This window comes from Scyliorhinus torazame, chromosome 9, assembly GCF_047496885.1.
Source record: "Scyliorhinus torazame isolate Kashiwa2021f chromosome 9, sScyTor2.1, whole genome shotgun sequence".
Classification (NCBI taxonomy): Eukaryota; Metazoa; Chordata; class Chondrichthyes; order Carcharhiniformes; family Scyliorhinidae; genus Scyliorhinus; species Scyliorhinus torazame.
In genome coordinates this window covers 55,007,426-55,029,059 of record NC_092715.1, presented here as the reverse complement: position 1 = coordinate 55,029,059, position 21,634 = coordinate 55,007,426, and the positions used below count along the sequence as shown (strand labels likewise).

The following is a 21,634-nucleotide window of genomic DNA, read 5'->3' as shown; positions in this document are numbered from 1 at the left end:
ATGCCGAAAGCAAATTGCAGACCTGCAATCGCTGCTCTCAGTACAAAATGGTTTCCAAGATACATTCGGACCCCAGCTAGATCAGGAAAATGGCCCCGATTGGCAAGAGTTAAATGAAACTGCCCATCGCAATGTACATGGAACATGTACTCCAGATAAAACCCAGAAAAGGAAAGCACCCCCACCCCCGACTGCACAATCCCATGAACCCTGTCACCACACAGCGCAGGGCCACAACAGACAGAGACCCCGATTTTCTGTACACCACCCCATTAACCGTCACCCAATTAAGGGACGCGTGTGACAAAATCAAACCGTTCCAACCCACATCAGACCCACACCATTATTTTGCGAAAGTTAAACAGGCGACCATGTACGGCCTGGACGAAAATGAGCAAGTTAAGCTCACAGTTTTGAGCCTCAACCCCTCAGTCGTGGCAGCCCTTCCAGCCCCAAAAAATGTAGGAGGAGGCACCCTCCAAGAAATGCATGCAGCGATCCTAGATGCATTCGGCTACAATAAGGGAGATTCCATAGAAGGACTCAATAAATGCAGACAGAAAAATACCGAGCACCCAACAGCGTTTGCTGGATGCCTTTGGACCCACTTTACAGCAGTATTTGGAGAGTTAGTCCGCGCCCATTTGACACCAGAAAATATGGCCAAATGGACTTGTATCCTAGTCTCCCACGCGACCGAAGCAGGACAGAGAGCTTGCGCCAATTATGACCCCTCAGACGACACACATAATGAGAAATGGGTATTAAAGAGATTATCCCGAGCTTGGGAACAGTCCCTTCAGGGAAGGTCAGAACAAGGAAAAGCAGAGGAAGAGCAGGCAGATGCTAACATGCATCCAGTCAGGACACATCAAAACCCTGCATGGGTAAACGAGGGAAGAAGCAGTCCACAGCAGCCTAAATCACAAGAATGCTATAATTGTGGACAGTTAAGACATTACACCCAAGAGTGCAATGCCCCCCCCAGAAACAGCAGCGAAACCAGCAGGCAAATGCCCTAAATAAGAACAGAGCCAAGCCCATTCACAGTGTTAGCGCCCGTTCCGAGAACGCAAACATGAACGGCACCGATTGACGGTGTTCGGACTCCCCAACTTGGGTCTGCGACACCCTTTGGGACAAGTCCGGAAGACCGGTAGTAGTTGGCACAGTCTGGGGACATCCCGTAGAATTTCTCTGGGACACAGGAGGGTCCCGTACCACGTTAAATTCCTTCACAATGTTCCAACCGGATACATGGCCCACCACAGGCACCATTACCCTTAGCGGCTTCACAGGACACTTACAGCAGGGACACATTGCGGCCCCTGTGGCTATTCAGATAGGCAACATAAAGACAAAACATCCCGTTGTTCTAGTAGATCTATCCCAGACAGACGAACACATTTTGGGGATAGATTTCATGAACTCCCACAATCTTTCTTTCGACCCCGTCAATAGATGTGTGTGGAGAATGGCAAAGGCAGCACGAGCCCCCACCACGCTCACAGTTGGAGACTACGCACACAGGATTAGCGCAGTAGACTTCTGGTTTGATCCACGAACCATTAGTCAAGACAAAGAAGTTAGAGACGTTTTACAGAAACACAAAGCATCTTTTGCCCAGCACAAGCACGACTACGGCAGGATCGCAGGTGTAGTTAAGATCACAGGTTCCGATCCTAAACTCCAAAAACAGTTCGGTTTTCCCCAACAAGCAGAGGGAGAAATTGCAAAAGTCATCCAAAGTTTACTTGACCAAGTTCAGTAGCCTTAACTAACAATGCCCCAATTTGGCCTGTAAGGAAACCCGATAGCTCATGGTGACTGACCATCGATCATAGGGAACTAAACAAAGTGACCGCATTAGCAGCCCCCACTGTAGCCACGAGCCCCGAGACAATATTAAAACAGGGACCCCTGTCAAAATTTTTCACGGTTTTGGACATCAGCAACGGCTTTTGGTCCATTCCATTGGATAAAGCGTGCCAATACAAATTTGCTTTCATCTTCCAGGGACAGCAATACACGTGGACGTACCTACCACAAGGCTTCCACAACTCCCCCTCCATTTTCCACAGACAGTTGGCAAATGGATTAGCTAAACTTTCCCGGCCCGATTGACTGGTCCAGTATGTAGACTACTTACTTCTACAGACGGACACTAAGGGAGTGCACATTTCGCTTTTCACCAAATTATTAGGACTCCTCCACGAAATCGGATGTTAAGTTAACCCCAAAATGGCCCAGATTCTCCAGGAAAAGGTCATTTATTTAGGCACAGTAATCACCCATGGCACACACGAGATCGAGCAGAAATTCATTGACTCCATTGCTAAATTACCCTTGCCCCATAATGTTACAGCCCTCCGGTCATTTCTAGGACTGGTTGGCTACTGCAGGAACCACATAGACGGTTTTGCCACAAAGGCAGCCCCTCTTTCTGAGCTCCTAAAAAAGCAAGCCCCATCGAAATGGCTTCCACAGCACACGGATGCCGTGGATGCATCTGGTGCCCTGAGCACAGCTCCCGCTTTACAGGCACCAGACGCACTCCCCCCATACGCAATAGAGGTAGCAACCACGAACCAAACCCTTTTGGCCGTGCTCCCTCAGGAAAGACACGAACCTTTAGGCCCCGTCGTCTATGCATCACGAGTTCTCGATCCAGAAGAGCAAGGATTTTCTGCCTGCGAAAGGCACTTGCTCGCAGTTTTTTGGGCTGTTCAGCACTTTGCGTGCATAACAGACTCAACCCCGTAACCATTTAAACAGAGCACACCCCAACCCAACTTCTACTAGACGGTAGACTAAAGAACGGCACAGTCAGCCAAATTTGCGCAGCACGATGGACCCTACTCCTACAAGGACGGGACATTACGGTTAAAACGACTAAGACACACACGTTTCTAGCAGACAATTTACAGTATGCAGGCACCTCACATGAGTGCGAGATCATTACCACCAAGCACAATACAGGACCCTTTGTACCCAAATCAGCTCCCCCGAAACCAGGTACTACACCCCAGAGACCCCAGCCCACAGACACAGACGCAGCTCTTAGGATTTATGTGGGTGGCTCCTCCACAGTTTTAAATGGTTAAAGAATCACAGGTTGTGGCATTTATGTAGAGGACGCGCAGGAACACGCATTAGAAGAAATCTCACTGAAATTGCCTGGACATCTAGGTTCGCAGGCAGCCGAATTAGCAGCCGTAGCCTACATTGTACAGCACCCCGAATTGTTCCCAACCCCAGCCGACATATATTCTGACAACCTATACGTCTGCAATAGCTTAACTGAGTTCCTACCCTTCTGGGAATCTAGAGGTTTTGTTTCCGCAGATGGAAAACCCCTACCCTCAGCCCCATTACTCCAGCATATCCTCAAGACAGCTAAAGGCCGTAAATACGGTATCGTTAAGGTTCGCAGCCACCATTGTTCTTCCCCCCCTGGTAACGTTAAGGCAGACGCCCTAGCAAAAGCAGGTTCCAGACGTGGTCACTTTTGGAATCCCGAGAGTGCCCCAGTACACGCGGTCCAGGTCTCACAGACCAATATTCATGATTTAGCCCAAGCACAGAAGGAAGACGAAAAGCTCAGGGAAGTTTAAAAAGGTAACTTCCCAGCCCCCTATTAGGTTAAGTTCGCCTTGAGGGAGTCGGCGAATGGGTTCACCTGGAGGTGGAAGATGTTTATCGATTTCTTTAAGGAGGTTTGAGAGATCAGCAAGGGAGGTGGGCGGGGGGGGGGGGGGGGGGGGGGGGGGTAAAGGGGTTAAAATGGGGACGGTGGGATGTGAGGAGGGATTGGTGTCAGGGGAGCAGGGGATTGTTATTGAACTTTTGCAAGACAGCAGATGAGAAGTTACCAGATTATCAGTGATAAAAATTTCTGGCGGGTTGTGGAGAGCCAAACCCTAGATTGAAAACACTGTAAAGCAGGTACCTGGGCACAGATCTGGTGCATTACATGGCCAAATTCATGGAAGTACGTTCCAACTTCCTCATGCCAAAGAAGGGAGGGAGCATCATGTGTTGGTTTGGTAAAATTTGCTAACATAGCTGATATTGCCATCTGTCTGGTTCCATCAGGCAGTAAGCATCCAGGCTGAAGATCAAACAAAGCTGCATGCCCATACTTCCCGTCTCTGGAACAAAAATCAAGAGACACGGACTTTTCATTTTAATCTTATAATCATATCAGAATCTAATCAGACGAGACAGCTTGTAAGCATAACATCACCACTATGCATTATTGCAGTGGAATAAATATTATTGCCATTAATGCAACAATATGTCTTTATAATAGATCTTTAACATACATAAAAATCCTAAAACACTTCACAGAGGTATAATTAATTTTTCATTGCATAGTGAGCATAGGCAATAAGGTAATATAATGCAGAAGGACATAAATAACCTCATCTTAAAGACGTTGCAACAAAACTCGTCATATCTCTAAATTTTCTTTAACTGCACTAGATTTATTGAATATTGAAATAAAATGTGTGGGATTACATTCTTTCATGAATCACAGATATTTTCCTAATTACAATCTTCTGATTATAAGAAGTAGCTCTATTTTTAATTGTCATTACTTTGCTGAAATCTAAATATTGATCCAAGCAAATCTGATTATACTTTTTACATAAAATACATAGATTCTCATCATGTCTGCACTTTTGGTATGGGGGGGGGGGGGGGGGGGCGGCGAGGGAACGACTCCGGATGGTCCGGACATCAAATGAAGATTCTGCGAGAGAATGGACATGTGGTCAGTGAGAGGGAAGGATCATTTTGTCTGACATGAACAACCCACTTGGATCTTCACCTCTGTGGTGCAAGCCAATCTCACTGTTGGAGACTGCTCTGTCCTCGGACAACCTGGCGATTCCCAGGGCCCATTCCTCAGAGGGGGGGGGGGGGGGTGAGAAGTTGGATCTCTGGCACCCTGCCCCCCCAAAATCGGCTCTTTGCCGCTTATTATGGGCTAGCTTCTCCTGCAGGAACAAAGAGAGGGATTTGTGAGCCGCACGCTTGATGGGTCAGGGGGGGTCTATAGCAGGTGGCATTTATGGGCATTGCACCTGAACATGAAGGGTTGTGCTGGTGGGTTGCCAGTGGGCGCTGAGGAATAAGCACGAAGAATGGATGTGCGGAGGGTGCGAGGTGTGAGCTTGCGATTTGTGGGAGGGGGGATTTGAGGGGTGGCAGGTGGAACTGATGCCAGGAGATGGTAACTTGTAATTGCAGCTCATGGAATTTGTTTGTCTTCTTCCGACATTGGAAGGTGGTCCTCCTCGTCATGCTGCCCGCACTGACAGCTGCTGCCACTGCCTCCCAGGTGGCATTGCTGACCCTGCTGCTGGGCCTCCGACCAGCAGGGGAACAGGATGGCCCGTCTCTCATCGATGGCTTCGAGAAGCCTGAACAGGGAGGCATCGCCAAAGCGATGAGCAAGTCTGAGCACAGCTATGTGTTGACTGGGAGTGAGTGATGAGGGAGCGTATAAAAGCAGCTCCCTCTTGTTAGCGGTGAGAAGTTGAAGCGCGAGTCCAGCAAATCAGATGGCCAGGGGGCCTTTAACGACAAGAATCTCATTGCCGCTTAGTGCCAACAATGAGCCCCCTTGAATAAGGGCCGCGATCTTGCCAATGCGGCCATTGTGAAACATCCCGTCAAACATACCCAAAATGACTTAGAGATGTTTCCGTTGAATCACGCCCCTATTTTCCATACAGATGTGACAGTCAATGGTTTTTTGAATTTATTCATGCAATGAGAGTTTTCTTGGGAAGACCAGCCTTTATTGTCCATCCTTTCTACCCTCATGAAGACGAGTTCTTTCTTGAACCACTGCAATCCATTTGATGAAGATACCCTCACAGTCTTGTTTGTTCCAGGATTTTGACCCAGCAATAATGAATGATTGGCAACATACTTCCAAATCCTAGATGACGATGAGTGTTTTGAGTGCTGGAGTTGCATTCATCCAGGTGGAGCATTATCTATCACACACCCCACTTATTCCTTACGTGGCTAGCCCAGTTAAGTTTCTGGTTAATGGTGACCCCAGGATACTGAAAGTGGGGAATTCAACTATAATGTCATTGAGTGATGACAGATTCTCTCTTGTTGGAGATGGTCATTGCCAAGCACTTCTGCAGCACAAATGTTACTTATTAGCTCCATCCTGAATGTTGTCCAGATCTTGCTGCATATGGATTGCTTCATTTTCTGAGAAGGTGCGAATTAAACAAAACATTGTGCAATCATAAATGAATACCTCCATTTCTGACTTCATGACGGAGGAGTGGTTATTGATAAAGCAGCTAAAGATGGCTGGGCTTAGGACACTGTCTTAAGGAACATCTGAAATGCTGTCCTGGGACTGAGATGATCAGCCTCCAAAAGCCACAACCATTTATTTGCGCTAGATATGATCCCAACCAATGGAAAAGTTTTCTCCCTGATTCCGATTGAGTTCAATTTTACTGAGACTCTTTGATTCCGCAAATGTTCATTTTTATCTGACCTCTGGCATTCAGCTCTTTTGTCCATGTTTTAAATTTAGGCTGCAATAAGGTCTGGCAGACTCCAAAATGAGCATCATTAAGGAGGTGATTAGTGAGCAAGTGCTATTTGATAGCACCTTCCATCATTGTGTTGATGATTAAGATTTGACAGTAACTGGCCAAATTGGATTTCTCCTGCTTTATGTGGACAGAACTTTTGTTGGGTATTTGCTAGGTTATCGTTGTATTGAAAAAAAACTGCCTAAAGGACAAGCTTTCTTCACTGCAGCTGGATGCTGTTGGGATCCTTAGCCGTTGCAATATCCTATGAGCTCATCCGTTTCTTGATATCATGTGGAGTAAATTGAATTGGTCAAAGACTGGATTTTACAATTGCGACCACCTGGATCATCCACTCTGGACTTCTGACTGAAGATGGTTGCAAAAGCCTCAGCCTTGTCTCTTGCACTCACGTGGTGGGTTGTGCCCCCAGTGAAAACACAGATATCAATGGAGCCAATTCTTGTTGTTAATTATTACAGGGCTGGTTTAGCTCAATGGGCTAGGCAGCTGGTTTGTGATGCAGAACAAGACCAGCAGCGCGGGTTCAATTCCCGTACCAGCTGAGAATTCTGAATTCTCCCTCCGTGTACCCGAACAGGCGCCGGAATGTGGCGACTAGGGGCTTTTCACACTAAGTTCATTGCAGTGTAAATGTAAGCCTACTTGTGACGATAAAAAGATATTATAATTGTTCACCATCATTCACAGCTGCATGTAACTGGACTGCAAAGCTTCTATTTGATCCATTAGTTATGGGTCACGTATCTCTGTCAATAACATTCTGTTTCTGTTGCTTAGCATATATGTGATCTTTGTCTTGCAGCTTCACTAGGTTGGAACCTAATTTTCAGTTACGCTGACTGCAGCTCCTAGAATGCCAACCTGCACTCCTCATTGAACCAGGTTGTTCTCTTGTCCTGATACTAATGGTTGACTGAGGGGGTATGCTTGGTCATGAAGTTACAGCTTGTGCTGGAGTAGAATTCTGCTCTTTCTGATGGTCCGCAGTGGCTCCCGAATGCCCAGTTTTGAGCTGTTAGATAAGTTTTGAATCTAAGAGTTTCAGCACGATAGAGTGCCACTAAACACGATGTTCTTAGCATAAAGGTGGGTCTTTGCTTACACAGTGACCAATAATGTCATGGTGCTTTGGTGACAGATAGAAGGCAGTCATGTAGATTTTCATTCATGTTGGTTCTCTCACCACCTGTTGCAAGCTGGTAGATATGTCTTTCAGGACTTGGCTCAATCACTAGTGCTACTGAGTCACTCTTGGTGATGGACATTGAAGTTTCTCACCCAGAATACATGCTATACGCTTGCTAGTCTGTCTGTGTTTTTTCCAAGTGGCGTTTAACGTGGAGGAGTACTGAGACTTCAATATATTTGGAGTCAATGTCGACGACCCCATGGGCCATTTTCTCCTGACTGTACACCACTCTGCCGGCACCTCTCCTGGATCTGTCTTGCCAGTGGGACAGGACAAACCTCAGGGATGGTGATGGAGTTGGCTGAAATTACTCAGATTTCAACATGATTTAACATTTAAAGTTGTGAACTGACATACCTTGGGTAGAGATCGAGGTAAAACTGACCCAGAATATCACATGTGACAGCATCCCGGACAGTGTACAGAGTTACACTCTTATGCCAGGTGTGAGCGTTCTCTGATTGATAGAAAGTCAGTCCCAACAATTCCTGGTAAATGTCCATTAATGCTTCAGTTACTACTTCTATAGGAAAGAACTCCTTCAGGTAATTGTGGTCAACGGAATATTTGATTTTCTCAGTCTGTCTCATATAATAATCCATATCCCATGCATTTATTTTGTTATCATACTCAAATCCATGCTCTTCACATTCTTTCTTCTTTAAATCTAAAATGAATCGCCTTTCCTCCTCACCTAAAGGTTTCAATATCTGAAATAATTCACCTGTAGAGCAAAAGGGAACAAATTACAAGTTTGATTTCAGATTGCAAATTATACTGCACTGCAACCACTTTGCTTATTGCATCAAGAATAAATTTCACAGAACTGACATACTTTGTGCAGAGCACTGTGCAGTGGGAGCGTTTATCAGAGATGTGAAGATCATCATGCTAGATTCATAGTTTATACATAATTCCTCTCTATTAAAATGAATGGATGGAAATTATGTAGACTGTAAATCAGATGTGTGGACTATGATTTCTGAATTCCCACTTTGTGTTTCTGTTGTACGAAAACACTTCTAGCAAGATAAATGAAGCACAATACGCTAGCTGAAACAGCAATGTACAGAATTAGAAAGTTTTGAGACAATGCTCCAATAGATTCAAAAACAGCTTCTTCCCCGTTGTTACCAGACTCCTGAATGGCCCTCTTATGGACTGAACTGATCTTTTTATGCATCTTCTCTACAGTTGTAGCACTATATTCCGTGTGCTGCACCCGATGTCCATGTTTATGTATTTATCCTGTGTATTTATAGTACGTCCTATGTATTCATGTATGGAGCGATCTGCCTGGACTTTTTGCAGAACAATACTGTTCGCTGTACCTCAGTACACGTGACAATAAATCTAAATCTAATCGAGAAAATTCCAAAGCCCTCTCAGTTTTTTGGAAATATTACATGCCACAATTTAGTTGCCCTTTCATACTTTTTTCCAGGTAATTAGCCAACAATCAGCCTTCCTTACACTCACTGTCTGCTGCCGAGCAAAATTTTAACTTTCTTTTCACACTCCCCTTTGTTTTTGAGGTTGTGCATGTGTTGAACCTATGCTCAACAAATTCAGTCCATCCAATATTTAAAATTTGAATCCATTATGTTTAAATCCGTTCATAGCCTCATACCTCTGACCTATTGTAAGCCCATTTATTTCACACTGCCACTGCTGCCTGTACCTTCAGATCCCAAAGTCCCATTCATGTGTGTGTGCTCATAAACCTCTTTACCTCTCCAGCCTCCTCTTCCATAATTGTAAGATCCTCTTTAAAATCGATCTTTCAGACCAAACATTTGGTCCTCTTTCCTAATATATCCTTCTTTGGAGTGGTAACTATTTTCTGGATCATGCCTTTGTGATGTGCCTTAGAATGTTTTCCTACATTAAATGTATTTTGCAAGTGTAAAGTTATTGTTGTTAATCTTGTCTACACCCATTCGAAATTTTAATTCTTAGTAAAATAACCTGTAAGATTCCTCTTCTCCAACTTCTGCTGCCTGAATTTGTGACTTGGGTGCCGTATCTGTTATTCCTTTAGTTACCTTTCAGTGCACCCTCTCCAATCCCTGGATGTCTCGCTGACAATATGGTGACCAGAAACAATAGACAGCTAGGCTGGACTAGCACACTGGACAAACTAGAATTATTTCTCTGGATCTGTACTCTACTCATTTGACTTTACAGGCAGTGAGTCTAATTCCTCACTTTTTTTGTTTTTCCACATTGCGGCCTATCTGATATAACATAACATAGAAAATACAGCACAGAACAGGCCCTTCGGCCCACGATGTTGTGCCGAACCTTTGTCCTAGATTAATCATAGATTATCATTGAATTTACAGTGCAGAAGGAGGCCATTCGGCCCTTTGAGTCTGCACCGGCTCTTGGAAAGAGCACCCTACCCAAACTCAACACCTCCACCCAACACCAAGGGCAATTTGGACATTAAGGGCAATTTATCATTGGCCAATTCACATAACCCGCGCATCTTTGGACTGTGGGAGGAAACCGGAGCACCCGGAGGAAACCCACGCAGACACGGGGAGGACGTGCAGACTCCGCACAGACAATGACCCAAGCCGGAATCGAACCTGGGACCATGGAGCTGTGAAGAAATTGTGCTATCCACAATGCTACCGTGCTGCCCTTAAGAACAAATAAATCTACACTATATCATTTTACCGTAATCCATGTACCTATCCAATAGCTGCTTGAAGGTCCCTAATGTTTCCGACTCAGCTACTTCCACAGGCAGTGCATTCCATGCCCCCACTACTCTCTGGGTAAAGAACCTACCTCTGATATCCCTCCTATATCTTCCACCTTTCACCTTAAATTTATGTCCCCTTGTAATGGTGTGTTCCACCCGGGGAAAAAGTCTCTGACTGTCTACTCTATCTATTCCCCTGATCATCTTATAATCCTCTATCAAGTCGCCCCTCATCCTTCTCCGCTCTAATGAGAAAAGGCCTAGCACCCTCAACCTTTCCTCGTAAGACCTACTCTCCATTCCAGGCAACATCCTGGCAAATCTTCTTTGCACCTTTTCCAGAGCTTCCACATCCTTCCTAAAATGAGGCGACCAGAACTGTACACAGTACTCCAAATGTGGCCTTACCAAAGTTTTGTACAGCTGCATCATCACCTCACGGCTCTTAAATTCAATCCCTCTGTTAATGAACGCAAGCACACCATAGGCCTTCTTCACAGCTCTATCCACTTGAGTGGCAACTTTCAAAGATGTATGAACATAGACCCCAAGATCGCTCTGCTCCTCCACATTGCCAAGAACTCTACCGTTAACCCTGTATTCCGCATTCATATTTGTCCTTCCAAAATGGACAACCTCACACTTTTCAGAGTTAAACTCCATCTGCCACTTCTCAGCCCAGCTCTGCATCCTATCTATGTCTCTTTGCAGCCGACAACAGCCCTCCTTACTATCCACAACTCCACCAATCTTTGTATCGTCTGCAAATTTACTGACCCACCCTTCAACTCCCTCATCCAAGTCATTAATGAAAATCACAAACAGCAGAGGACCCAGAACTGATCCCTGCGGTACGCCACTGGTAACTGGGATCCAGGCTGAATATTTGCCATTCACCACCACTCTCTGACTTCTATCGGTTAGCCAGTTTGTTATCCAACTGGCCAAATTTCCCACTATCCCATGCCTCCTTACTTTCTGCATAAGCCTACCATGGGGAACTTTATCAAATGCCTTACTAAAATCCATGTACACTACATCCACTGCTTTACCTTCATCCACATGCTTGGTCACCTCCTCAAAGAATTCAATAAGATTTGTAAGGCAAGACCTACCCCTCACAAATCCGTGCTGACTATCCCTAATCAAGCAGTGTCTTTCCAGATGCTCAGAAATCCTATCCTTCAGTACCCTTTCCATTACTTTGCCTACCACCGAAGTAAGACTAACTGGCCTGTAATTCCCAGGGTTATCCCTAGTCCCTTTTTTGAACAGGGGCACGACATTCGCCACTCTCCAATCCCCTGGTACCACCCCTGTTGACAGTGAGGATGAAAAGATAATTGCCAACAGCTCTGCAATTTCATCTCTTGCTTCCCATAGAATCCTTGGATATATCCCGTCAGGCCCGGGGGACTTGTCTATCCTCAAGTTTTTCAAAATGCCCAACACATCTTCCTTCCTAACAAGTATTTCCTCGAGCTTACCAATCTGTTTCACACTGTCCTCTCCAACAATATCGCCCCTCTCATTTGTAAATACAGAAGAAAAGTACTCATTCAAGACCTCTCCTACCTCTTCAGACTCAATACACAATCTCCCGCTACTGTCCTTGATTGGACCTACCCTCGCTCTAGTCATTCTCATATTTCTCACATATGTGTAAAAGGCCTTGGGGTTTTCCTTGATCCTACCCGCCAAAGATTGTTCATGCCCTCTCTTAGCTCTCCTAATCCCTTTCTTCAGTTCCCTCCTGGCTATCTTGTATCCCTCCAATGCCCTGTCTGAACCTTGTTTCCTCAGCCTTACATAAGTCACCTTTTTCCTCTTAACAAGACATTCAACCTCTCTTGTCAACCATGGTTCCCTCACTCGACCATCTCTTCCCTGCCTGACAGGGACATACATATCAAGGACACGTAGCACCTGCTCCTTGAACAAGTTCCACATTTCACTTGTGTCCTTCCCTGCCAGCCTATGTTCCCAACTTATGCACTTCAATTCTTGTCTGACAACATCGTATTTACCCTTCCCCCAATTGTAAACCTTGCCCTGTTGCACGTACCTATCCCTCTCCATTACTAAAGTGAAAGTCACAGAATTGTGGTCACTATCTCCAAAATGCTCCCCCACTAACAAATCTATCACTTGCCCTGGTTCATTACCCAGTACTAAATCCAATATTGCCCCTCCTCTGGTCGGACAATCTACATACTGTGTTAGAAAAGCTTCCTGGACACACTGCACAAACACCACCCCATCCAAACTATTTGATCTAAAGAGTTTCCACTCAATATTTGGGGAGTTAAAGTCGCCCATGACTACTACCCTCTGACTTCTGTACCTTTCCAAAATCTGTTTCCCAATCTGTTCCTCCACATCTCTGTTACTACTGGGGGGGCCGAAAGAAAACTCCGAACAAGGTGACTGCTCCTTTCCTAGTTCTGACTTCAACCCATACTACCTCAATAGGGTGATACTCCTCGAACTGCCTTTCTGCAGCTGTTATACTATCTCTAATTAATAATGCCACCCCCCACCTCTTTTACCACCCTCCCTAATCTTATTGAAACATCTATAACCAGGGACCTCCAACAACCATTTCTGCCCCTCTTCTACCCAAGTTTCCGTGATGGCCACCACATCGTAGTCCCAAGTACCGATCCATGCCTTAAGTTCACCCACCTTATTCCTGATGCTTCTTGCGTTGAAGTATACACACTTCAACCCACCTCCGTGCCTGCAAATACTCTCCTTTGTCAGTGTTCCCTTCCCCACTCCCTCACTACACGCTTTGGCGTCCTGAATATCGGCTACCTTAGTTGCTGGACTACAAATCCGGTTCCCATTCCCCTGCCAAATTAGTTTAAACCCTCCCGAAGAGTACTAGCAAACCTCCCTCCCAGGATATTGGTGCCCCTCTGGTTCAGATGCAACCCGTCCTGCTTGTACAGGTCCCACCTTCCCCAGAATGCGCTCCAATTATCCAAATACCTGAAGCCCTCCCTCCTACACCATTCCTGCAGCCACGTGTTCAACTGCACTCTCTCCCTATTCCTAGCCTCGCTATCACGTGGCACCGGCAACAAACCAGAGATGACAACTCTGTCTGTCCTGGCTTTCAACTTCCAGCCTAACTCCCTAAACTTGTTTATTACCTCCACACCCCTTTTCCTACCTATGTCGTTGGTACCAATGTGCACCACGACTTCTGGCTGCTCATCCTCCCCCTTAAGGATCCTGAAGACACGATCGGAGACATCCCTGGCCCTGGCACCCGGGAGGCAACATACCTTCCGGGAGTCTCGCTGGCGACCACAGAATCTCCTATCTATTCCCCTAACCATTGAATCTCCTACAACTATTGCTTTTCTATTCTCCCCCCTTCCCTTCTGAGCCCCAGAGCCAGACTCCGCGCCAGAGACCTGACCGCTAGGGCCTTCCCCCGGTAGGTCATCCCCCCCAACAGCATCCAAAACGGTATACTTGTTTTGAAGGGGAACGGCCACGAGGGATCCCTACACTGTCTGCCTGTTTGTTTTTTTCCCCCTGACTGTAACCCAGCTATTCCTGTCCTGTACCTTAGGTGTGGTTACCTCCCTGTAACTCTTCTCAATCACCCCCTCTGCCTCCCGGATGATCTGAAGTTCATCCAGCTTCAGCTCCAGTTCCCTAACACGGTCTTTGAGGAGCTGAAGTTGGGTGCACTTCCCGCAGGTATAGTCAGTGGGGACACCGGAGGTATTTCTCACCACCCACATCCTACAGGAGGAGCATGTAACTGGCCTAGCCTCCATCTCCTCTTACCTTACAGAATATAGCTGCTGTGTGGACTAACTAGATCTCCACCCTCCGACTCTGCTCCCAGTCAGCTACATTTCCTGTAAACTCCTGGCTCTCTTCGCACTCTTTGCGGAAATGTCGGAAACAAAATGAAAGGAGCACCTTTCTCCCTCCTCACCTAACTCCCTCGGTCACCAAACTCTCACTATCACACTCAAAAAGCACCAAATTCAGCACTCCCTCGGTCACCAAACTCTCACTATTGCACTCAAAAAGCACCAAATTCAGCACTCCCTCGGTCACCAAACTCTTACTATAGCACTCAAAAAGCACCAAATTCAGCACTCCCTCGGTCACCAAACTCTCACTATTGCACTCAAAAAGCACCAAATTCAGCACTCCCTCGGTCACCAAACTCTTACTATAGCACTCAAAAAGCACCAAATTCAGCACTCAGTGCAAACAAAGTCTGCACTGTAGGGGATCACTTTTATACTGTGAATCTAGCCTCTGAAAACTGGCCTAATCCAATTAACTAATTAACAAGCTCCAGCTGCAAGTGCCTACAAGTAGAAGCCTGTTTAAAGCTGATTGAAAATTCACCTTCTTCTAAACCAAACAGCAACTTTTAAGTTAATTAACTAAATAAAAGAAAGACTAAACTTTAGATAAAAATGAAGCCTTATACTCCCTCGGTCACCAAACTCTCACTATCGCACTCAAAAAGCACCAAATTCAGCACTCAGTGCAAACCTGATATGAACTTTAAATCTAAAGCAAACACTTGTCACACCGGTATACACAATAGTAGGATTGAGAAGTTGTCAAACAGATTATCAACAAGACAGTGGGAAGCTGTGATATCTTAAATTCCATTTGCTTAATGATGAATATCTCTGAGAAAACAATCATAAATCTCAGTTGTCCATGAAATTTAAATTAAAGGAACACACCTAAGAATTTGGCAACATTTTGCACATTTTTGGCCATGTTCATCTCAAGTACAAAGCCAGCATGTGAACTAAAGCCCAGTAACTCTGCTGCCTTTGCTCGAAGTGGGATCATCTTTTCAAGAATTATTGTGTTTTCCTGCCAATAAAATATCATGAAAATTAATCCATTGATTTCACTTCATAGGTTTTACAAAAGCACATTAAAAAAATTTTTTTTAAATAAATATTTTATTGAAAATTTTTGGTCAACCAACACAGTACATTGTGCATCCTTTACACAATATTATAACAACACAAATAACAATGACCTATTTTATAAACAAAAAATGAATAAATAATAAATAACAAAAATAAAAACTAACCCTAATTGGCAACTGCCTTACCACAAGTAACACTCTCCAAAAATATAATTTAACAGTCCAATATATAATTATCTGTCGCAACAACCTATACATATTATACAGTATATATTAACAACCCTGAGAGTCCTTCTGGTTCCTCCTCTCCCCCCCCCTCCTCTCCCCCCCCCACTCTCTCCCCCCCCACTCTCTCCCCCCCCCCCCACCCCCCACTCTCTCCCCCCACCCCCCACTCTCTCCCCCACCCCCCCCGATCCTGGGCTGCTGCTGCTGCCTTCTTTTTTCCATTCCATCTATCTTTCTGCGAGGTATTCGACGAACGGTTGCCACCGCCTGGTGAACCCTTGAGCCGACCCCCTTAGAGCGAACTTAATCCGCTCTAGCTTTATAAACCCTGCCATGTCATTTATCCAGGTCTCCACCCCCGGGGCTTGGCTTCTTTCCACATTAACAATATCCTGCGCCGGGCTACTAGGGACGCAAAGGCCAAAACATCGGCCTCTCTCGCCTCCTGCACTCCCGGCTCTTGTGCAACTCCAAATATAGCCAACCCCCAGCTTGGTTCGACCCGGACCCCCACTACTTTTGAAAGCACCTTTGTCACCCCCATCCAAAACCCCTGTAGTGCCGGGCATGACCAAAACATATGGGTATGATTCGCTGGGCTTCTTGAGCACCTCGCACACCTATCCTCCACCCCAAAAAATTTACTGAGCCGTGCTCCAGTCATATGCGACCTGTGTAATACCTTAAACTGAATCAGGCTTAGCCTGGCACACGAGGACGACGAGTTTACCCTGCTTAGGGCATCTGCGCACAGCCCCTCCTCGATCTCCTCCCCCAGCTCTTCTTCCCATTTCCCTTTTAGTTCATCTACCATAGTCTCCCCCTCGTCCCTCATTTCCCTATATATATCTGACACCTTACCATCCCCCACCCATGTCTTTGAGACATTTAAATTTTTTGCCTCAATTTTAAGATGTTCAGTAGTAAATAATGCCTGCAATTAAAACATTTTACAATTTATTTAAAAAGCAAGAAGAATTTATTTCAATTTTCTTCTGAATCCCTCACAGATTTACAGTCATTGCAGACTGCCCATTTGAAATCAAATTACATTTATACAATACAGTTTATGTAGTAAAACATCCCAAGGTGCTTCAAAGCAGTGTTAAACAAATTCCAACACTGAGTCAATATCTCATAAGGAGATATTTGGACAGGCGACCAAAGGCTTGGTCAAAGGGTTAGGCTTGAAAGAGCATTATACACGAAGAGAGGAAGGTGAGGTCTACAGAGAGCGCAAAATTCCAGAGCATAGGGCAGAGGCTGGTTTAGCTCACTGGGCTAAATCGCTGACTTTTAAAGCAGACCAAGGCAGGCCAGCAGCACGGTTCAATTCCCGTACCAGCCTCCCCGAACAGGCGCCGGAATGTGGCGACTAGGGGCTTTTCACAGTAACTTCATTGAAACCTACTCGTGCCAATAAGCGATTTTCATTTCATTTCATTGGCGCTAATGGGTAGAGTGTTAAAAAGGGGGAGCACAAGAGGGCGAAATTGGAAGAATGTAAAGATCATGGACAATTGAAGGGTTTGGGGAGATTAGAGATAGGAACTTGTGGTTTAAACAAGAGGAGAGGTGGGAGAGAGAAGAGAAAGCCAGTCCAATATGTGGCATTATGACCACCATTGATGTTGAGAATAGATGCAATTACAGCAGGAACTAAAGTGTACGAGTCTGTTTCAAAATAGAAGGAAAGCATTTCAACCTGTAACATCAACTGAAACCTGTCCCAGTGATTTATAGCAACGGTCTTTAATCCTAATTTTATTCTTTTAATTTTATTATTTTCTATTGATTCTATGTAATCACAGCAGGAACTAAAGTGCATGAGTCTGCCATCCTGTTTCAAGATGGAGGGAAAGCACATGGAGATGCATGCAATGCCATGGTCTAACATGGGCTAAAGCCTGTCCCAGTAATTTATAGCAATAAATAATCTTTTATTTTAACATAGAACATACAGTGCAGAAGGAGGCCATTCGGCCCATCGAGTCTGCACCAACCCACTTAAACCCTCACTTCCACCCTATCTCCCTCACCAAATAACCCCATCTAACCTTTTTGGAAACCAAGGGAAATTTAGCCTGGTCAATCCACCTAACGTGCACGTCTTTGAACTGTGGGAGGAAACCGGAGCACCCGGAGGAAACCCACGCAGACACGGGGAGAACGTGCAGATGTGCAGACTCCGCACAGAGTGATCCAGCAGAGAATCGAACCTGGGACCCTGGTGTTGTGAAGCCACAGTGCTAGCCAATTCTCCTGCAGACTATTAGGCTAAGTAAAATTACACCATGTTAAATTCATCTTTGTGACCAGCTGCCACACTGGTAACAGCCATAAATAGATTAAGGCTAAGTATGAAATCTGTCAGATAAAATTCCATGAACTGGAAAACTTGTGACATCTGCATGTTACATAGACAGACGCTTAACAAAAGTTGGTGTATTATAAACAGCACCATCCCAAGCTTCACCATCTCATACAGATCTGCAATTTTTGGGAGAATTGTTATATTCACTCTTGCCCTTCTGATGTAGGTACACCTACAGTGCTGTTAGGTTGGGAATTCCAAGAATTTGACCCAGTAACTTTGATTTGATTTCTTATTGTCACATGTATTAGTATACAGTGAAAAGTATTGTTTCTTGCATGCTATACAGACAACGCATACCATACATAGGGAAGGAAGGAGAGACTACAAAATGTAATGTTACAGTCATAACTAGGATGTAGAGAAAAGATCAACGTAGGTCCATTCAAATGTCTGATGGCAGCAGGGAAGAAGCTGTTCTTGAGTCGGTTGGTACATGACCTCAAACTTTTGTATCTTTTTCCTGATGGAAGAAGGTGGAAGAGAGTATGTCCGGGGTGCGTGGGGTCCTAATTATGCTGGTTGCCTTTCCGAGGCAGCGGGAATTATAGTCAGAGTCAATGGATGGAAGGCTGGTTTGCGTGATGTACTGGGCTACATTCACGACTTTTTGTAGTTTCCTGCGGTCTTGGACAGAGCAGGAACCATACCAAGCTGTCATACAACCAGAAATAATGCTTTCAATGGTGCATCTGTAAAAGTTGGTGAGAGTCGTAGTTGACATGCCAAATTTCCTTAGTCTTCTGAGAAAGTAGAGTTGTTGGTGGGCTTTCTTTTTTTAAAATATAAATTTAGAGTACCCAATTCATTTTTTCCAAGGGGCAATTTAGTGTGGCCAATCCACCTAGCCTGCACATCTTTGGGTTGTGGGGGCGAAACCCACGCAAAGACGGGGAGAATGTACAAACTCCACACGGGCAGTGACCCAGAGCCGGGATCGAACCTGGGACCTCGGCGCCGTGAGGCTGCAGGGCTAACCCACTGCGCCACCATGCTGCCCATGTTGGTGGGCTTTCTTAACTATAGTGTCGGCATGGGGGGACCAGGACAGGTTGTTGGTAACCTGGACACTTAAAAACTTGAAGCTCTCGACCCTTTCTACTTCGTTCCCATTGATGTAGATAGAGGCATGTTCTCCTCTACGTTTCCTGAAGTCAATGACAATCTCCTTCATTTTGTTGACATTGAGGGAGAGATTGTCGTCGCACCAGTTCACCAGATTCTCTATCTCATTCCTGTACTCGTTCTCGTCATTGTTTGAAATCCGACCCACTGCAGGGGTGTCATCAGCAAATTTGAAAATCGAGTTGGAGGGGAATTTAGCCACAGTCATAGGTGTATAAGGAGTATAGTAGGGGCTGAGAGGACAGCCTTGTGGGGCACCGGTGTTGAGGATGATAGTGGAGGAGGTGTTGTTGTCTATCCTTACTGATTGTGGTCTGTGCGTTAGGAAGTTCAGGATCCAGTCGCAGAGGGAGGAGCCGAGGCCCAGGCCACGGAGTTTGGAGATGAGTTTCGTAGAAATAAGAGTGTTGAAGGCTGAGCTCAAATCGGAGTCTGACATAGGTGTCTTTGTTATCTAGGTGTTCCAGTGCTAAGTGCAGGGCCAGGGAGATGGCGTCTGCTGTTGACCTGTTGCAGCGAAAGGCGAACTGTAGTGGATCAAGGCAATCCGGGAGGCTGGAGTTGATTCGTGCCATGACTAACCTTTCGAAGCACTTCATAATGATGGATGTCAGAGACACTGGACGATAGTCATTAATACACGTTGCTTGGCTTTTCTTTGGTACAGGGATGATGGTCGTCTTCTTGAAGCACCAGGCCTGCCATTGAACACGTTGGTGGGGCCTTGGGTGAATTCTGTCCATTGTCTCGGTGTCATGGCCGCTTTCAAAATCTGGAAGAGCTCCATCTGGCCTCCCACTAACCTTTTTTCAAGAGAAAATCTCCAGGGCTAAATCGCTGGCTTTGAAAGCAGACCAAGGCAGGCCAGCAGCACGGTTCAATTCCCGTAACAGCCTTCCCGAACAGGCGCCGGAATGTGACGACTAGGGGCTTTTCACAGTAACTTCATTTGAAGCCTACTTGTGACAATAAGCGATTTTCATTTTCATTTTTCATTTCACTTGTTGCAGCGGTAGGCGAACTGTAGTGGATCAAGGCAATCTGGGAGGCTGGAGTTGACTCGTGCCATGACTAACCATTCGAAGCACTTCATAATGATGGATGTCAGAGCCACTGGACCATAGTCATTAAGGCACGCTGCTTGGCTTTTCTTTGGTACAGGGATGATGGTCGTCTTCTTGAAGCAGATAGGGACCTCAGATTGTTGTAAAGAGAGGTTGAAGGTGTCTGTGAATACCCCTGCCAGCTGATCTGTGCAAGGCCAGAGTGCTCGTCCGGGTACCCCATCCGGGTCAGTGGCTTTCCGTGAGTTGACCTTCGAGAAGGCTGCTGAAATCTGCAATGGTGACCTCAGATACAAGTCATCCGAGGCTTCCAGGGTGGAGGGCATGCTCTCGCTAACCTCTTGCTCAAAGCGGGCATAGAATGCGTTGAGCTCATCAGGGAGGGGTGCGTTGGAGCCGGCGATTTTACATGCCTTCATCCAGTAGCCTGTTATGTCTTGCAGACCTTGCCACAGTCGGCGGAAGTCCGTGTGGCTAGCCTGGGACTCGAGCTTGTTCCGGTACTGTCTTTTGGCATCTTTGATGGATTTCTTTAGATCATATCTGGCTTTCTTGTATAGGTCAGAGTCGCCCGACTTAAACGCCTCAGGCCTAGACTTTAGCAAGCAGTGGATATCCACGTTCATCTAGGGTTTCTGGTTGGAAAACACCCGGATTTGCTTCTTTGGCACAGTCTTCTACACACTTACTAATGAAGTCAGTTACTGTAGTGGCATACTCGTTCAGGCTGGTCACAGAGTTTTTAAAATACTGACCAGTTCACTGACTCGAAGCAGTCCCGTAGGAAATCATCTGATTCCTCAGACTAACAATGCACGACTTTCTTTGACGGATTCTCCCGCTTCAGTTTTTGCTTATAAGCCGGGAGCAGGAGCACAGCCGTGTGGTCAGATTTGCCAAAGTGTGGGCGGGCGATAGAGCGGTACGCATGTTTGATATTTGTGTAGCAGTGGTCCAAGATGTTTGGGCCTCTAGTGGAACAGGTGACATGCTAGTTGTAACTTGATAGTACTCTTGAGCTTGGCCTGATTGAAGTCGCCAGCTACGATGAACAAGGCCTCGGGATGTTTCGTTTCAAGGCTACTTGTGGTGGTATATATTTTGTCCAGCGCGATTTTCACGTCTGCATGGGGTGGGATGTAAACTTCCGTCAGGATAACGGAGCTAACTCCCGCGGAAGGTAGTAGGGGTGGCATTTTAGCGTCAGGTATTCTAGTCTGGGGAGCAGAAACGCTCCAGTGTTGCTACATCTTCACCAGGAGGTGTTGATTAGAAAGCAAACCCCTCCTTCCCTAGCCTTACCCGAGGCCGCTGTACAGTCCATTCGGTGGATTGAGAAGCCCTCTGGTTGAAGGGAACAGTCCAGTGAAGCAGGAGTGAGCCATGTCTCCCGACATGAAGGAACG

At 45.8% G+C, this 21,634-nt stretch overlaps 1 protein-coding gene across 4 annotated transcripts in view; it reads right to left on the bottom strand.

Moving 5' to 3' along the window:
- LOC140429212 (neurolysin, mitochondrial-like) overlaps positions 1-21,634 on the bottom strand; it is a 108,647-nt gene that overhangs the window by 71,486 nt on the left and 15,527 nt on the right. For all 4 annotated transcript variants that reach the window (XR_011949014.1, XM_072515930.1, XM_072515932.1 and 1 more), the window contains exons 7-9: positions 15,241-15,376; positions 8,149-8,515; positions 3,950-4,151 (exon numbers count right to left, since the gene is read on the bottom strand). Coding sequence is in view for 3 of the 4 variants with exons in the window: in XM_072515930.1 (XP_072372031.1) it covers positions 3,950-4,151; positions 8,149-8,515; positions 15,241-15,376 (705 nt within the window). In the remaining variant the exon portion in view is untranslated. The remainder of the gene's footprint in view (positions 1-3,949; positions 4,152-8,148; positions 8,516-15,240; positions 15,377-21,634) is intronic.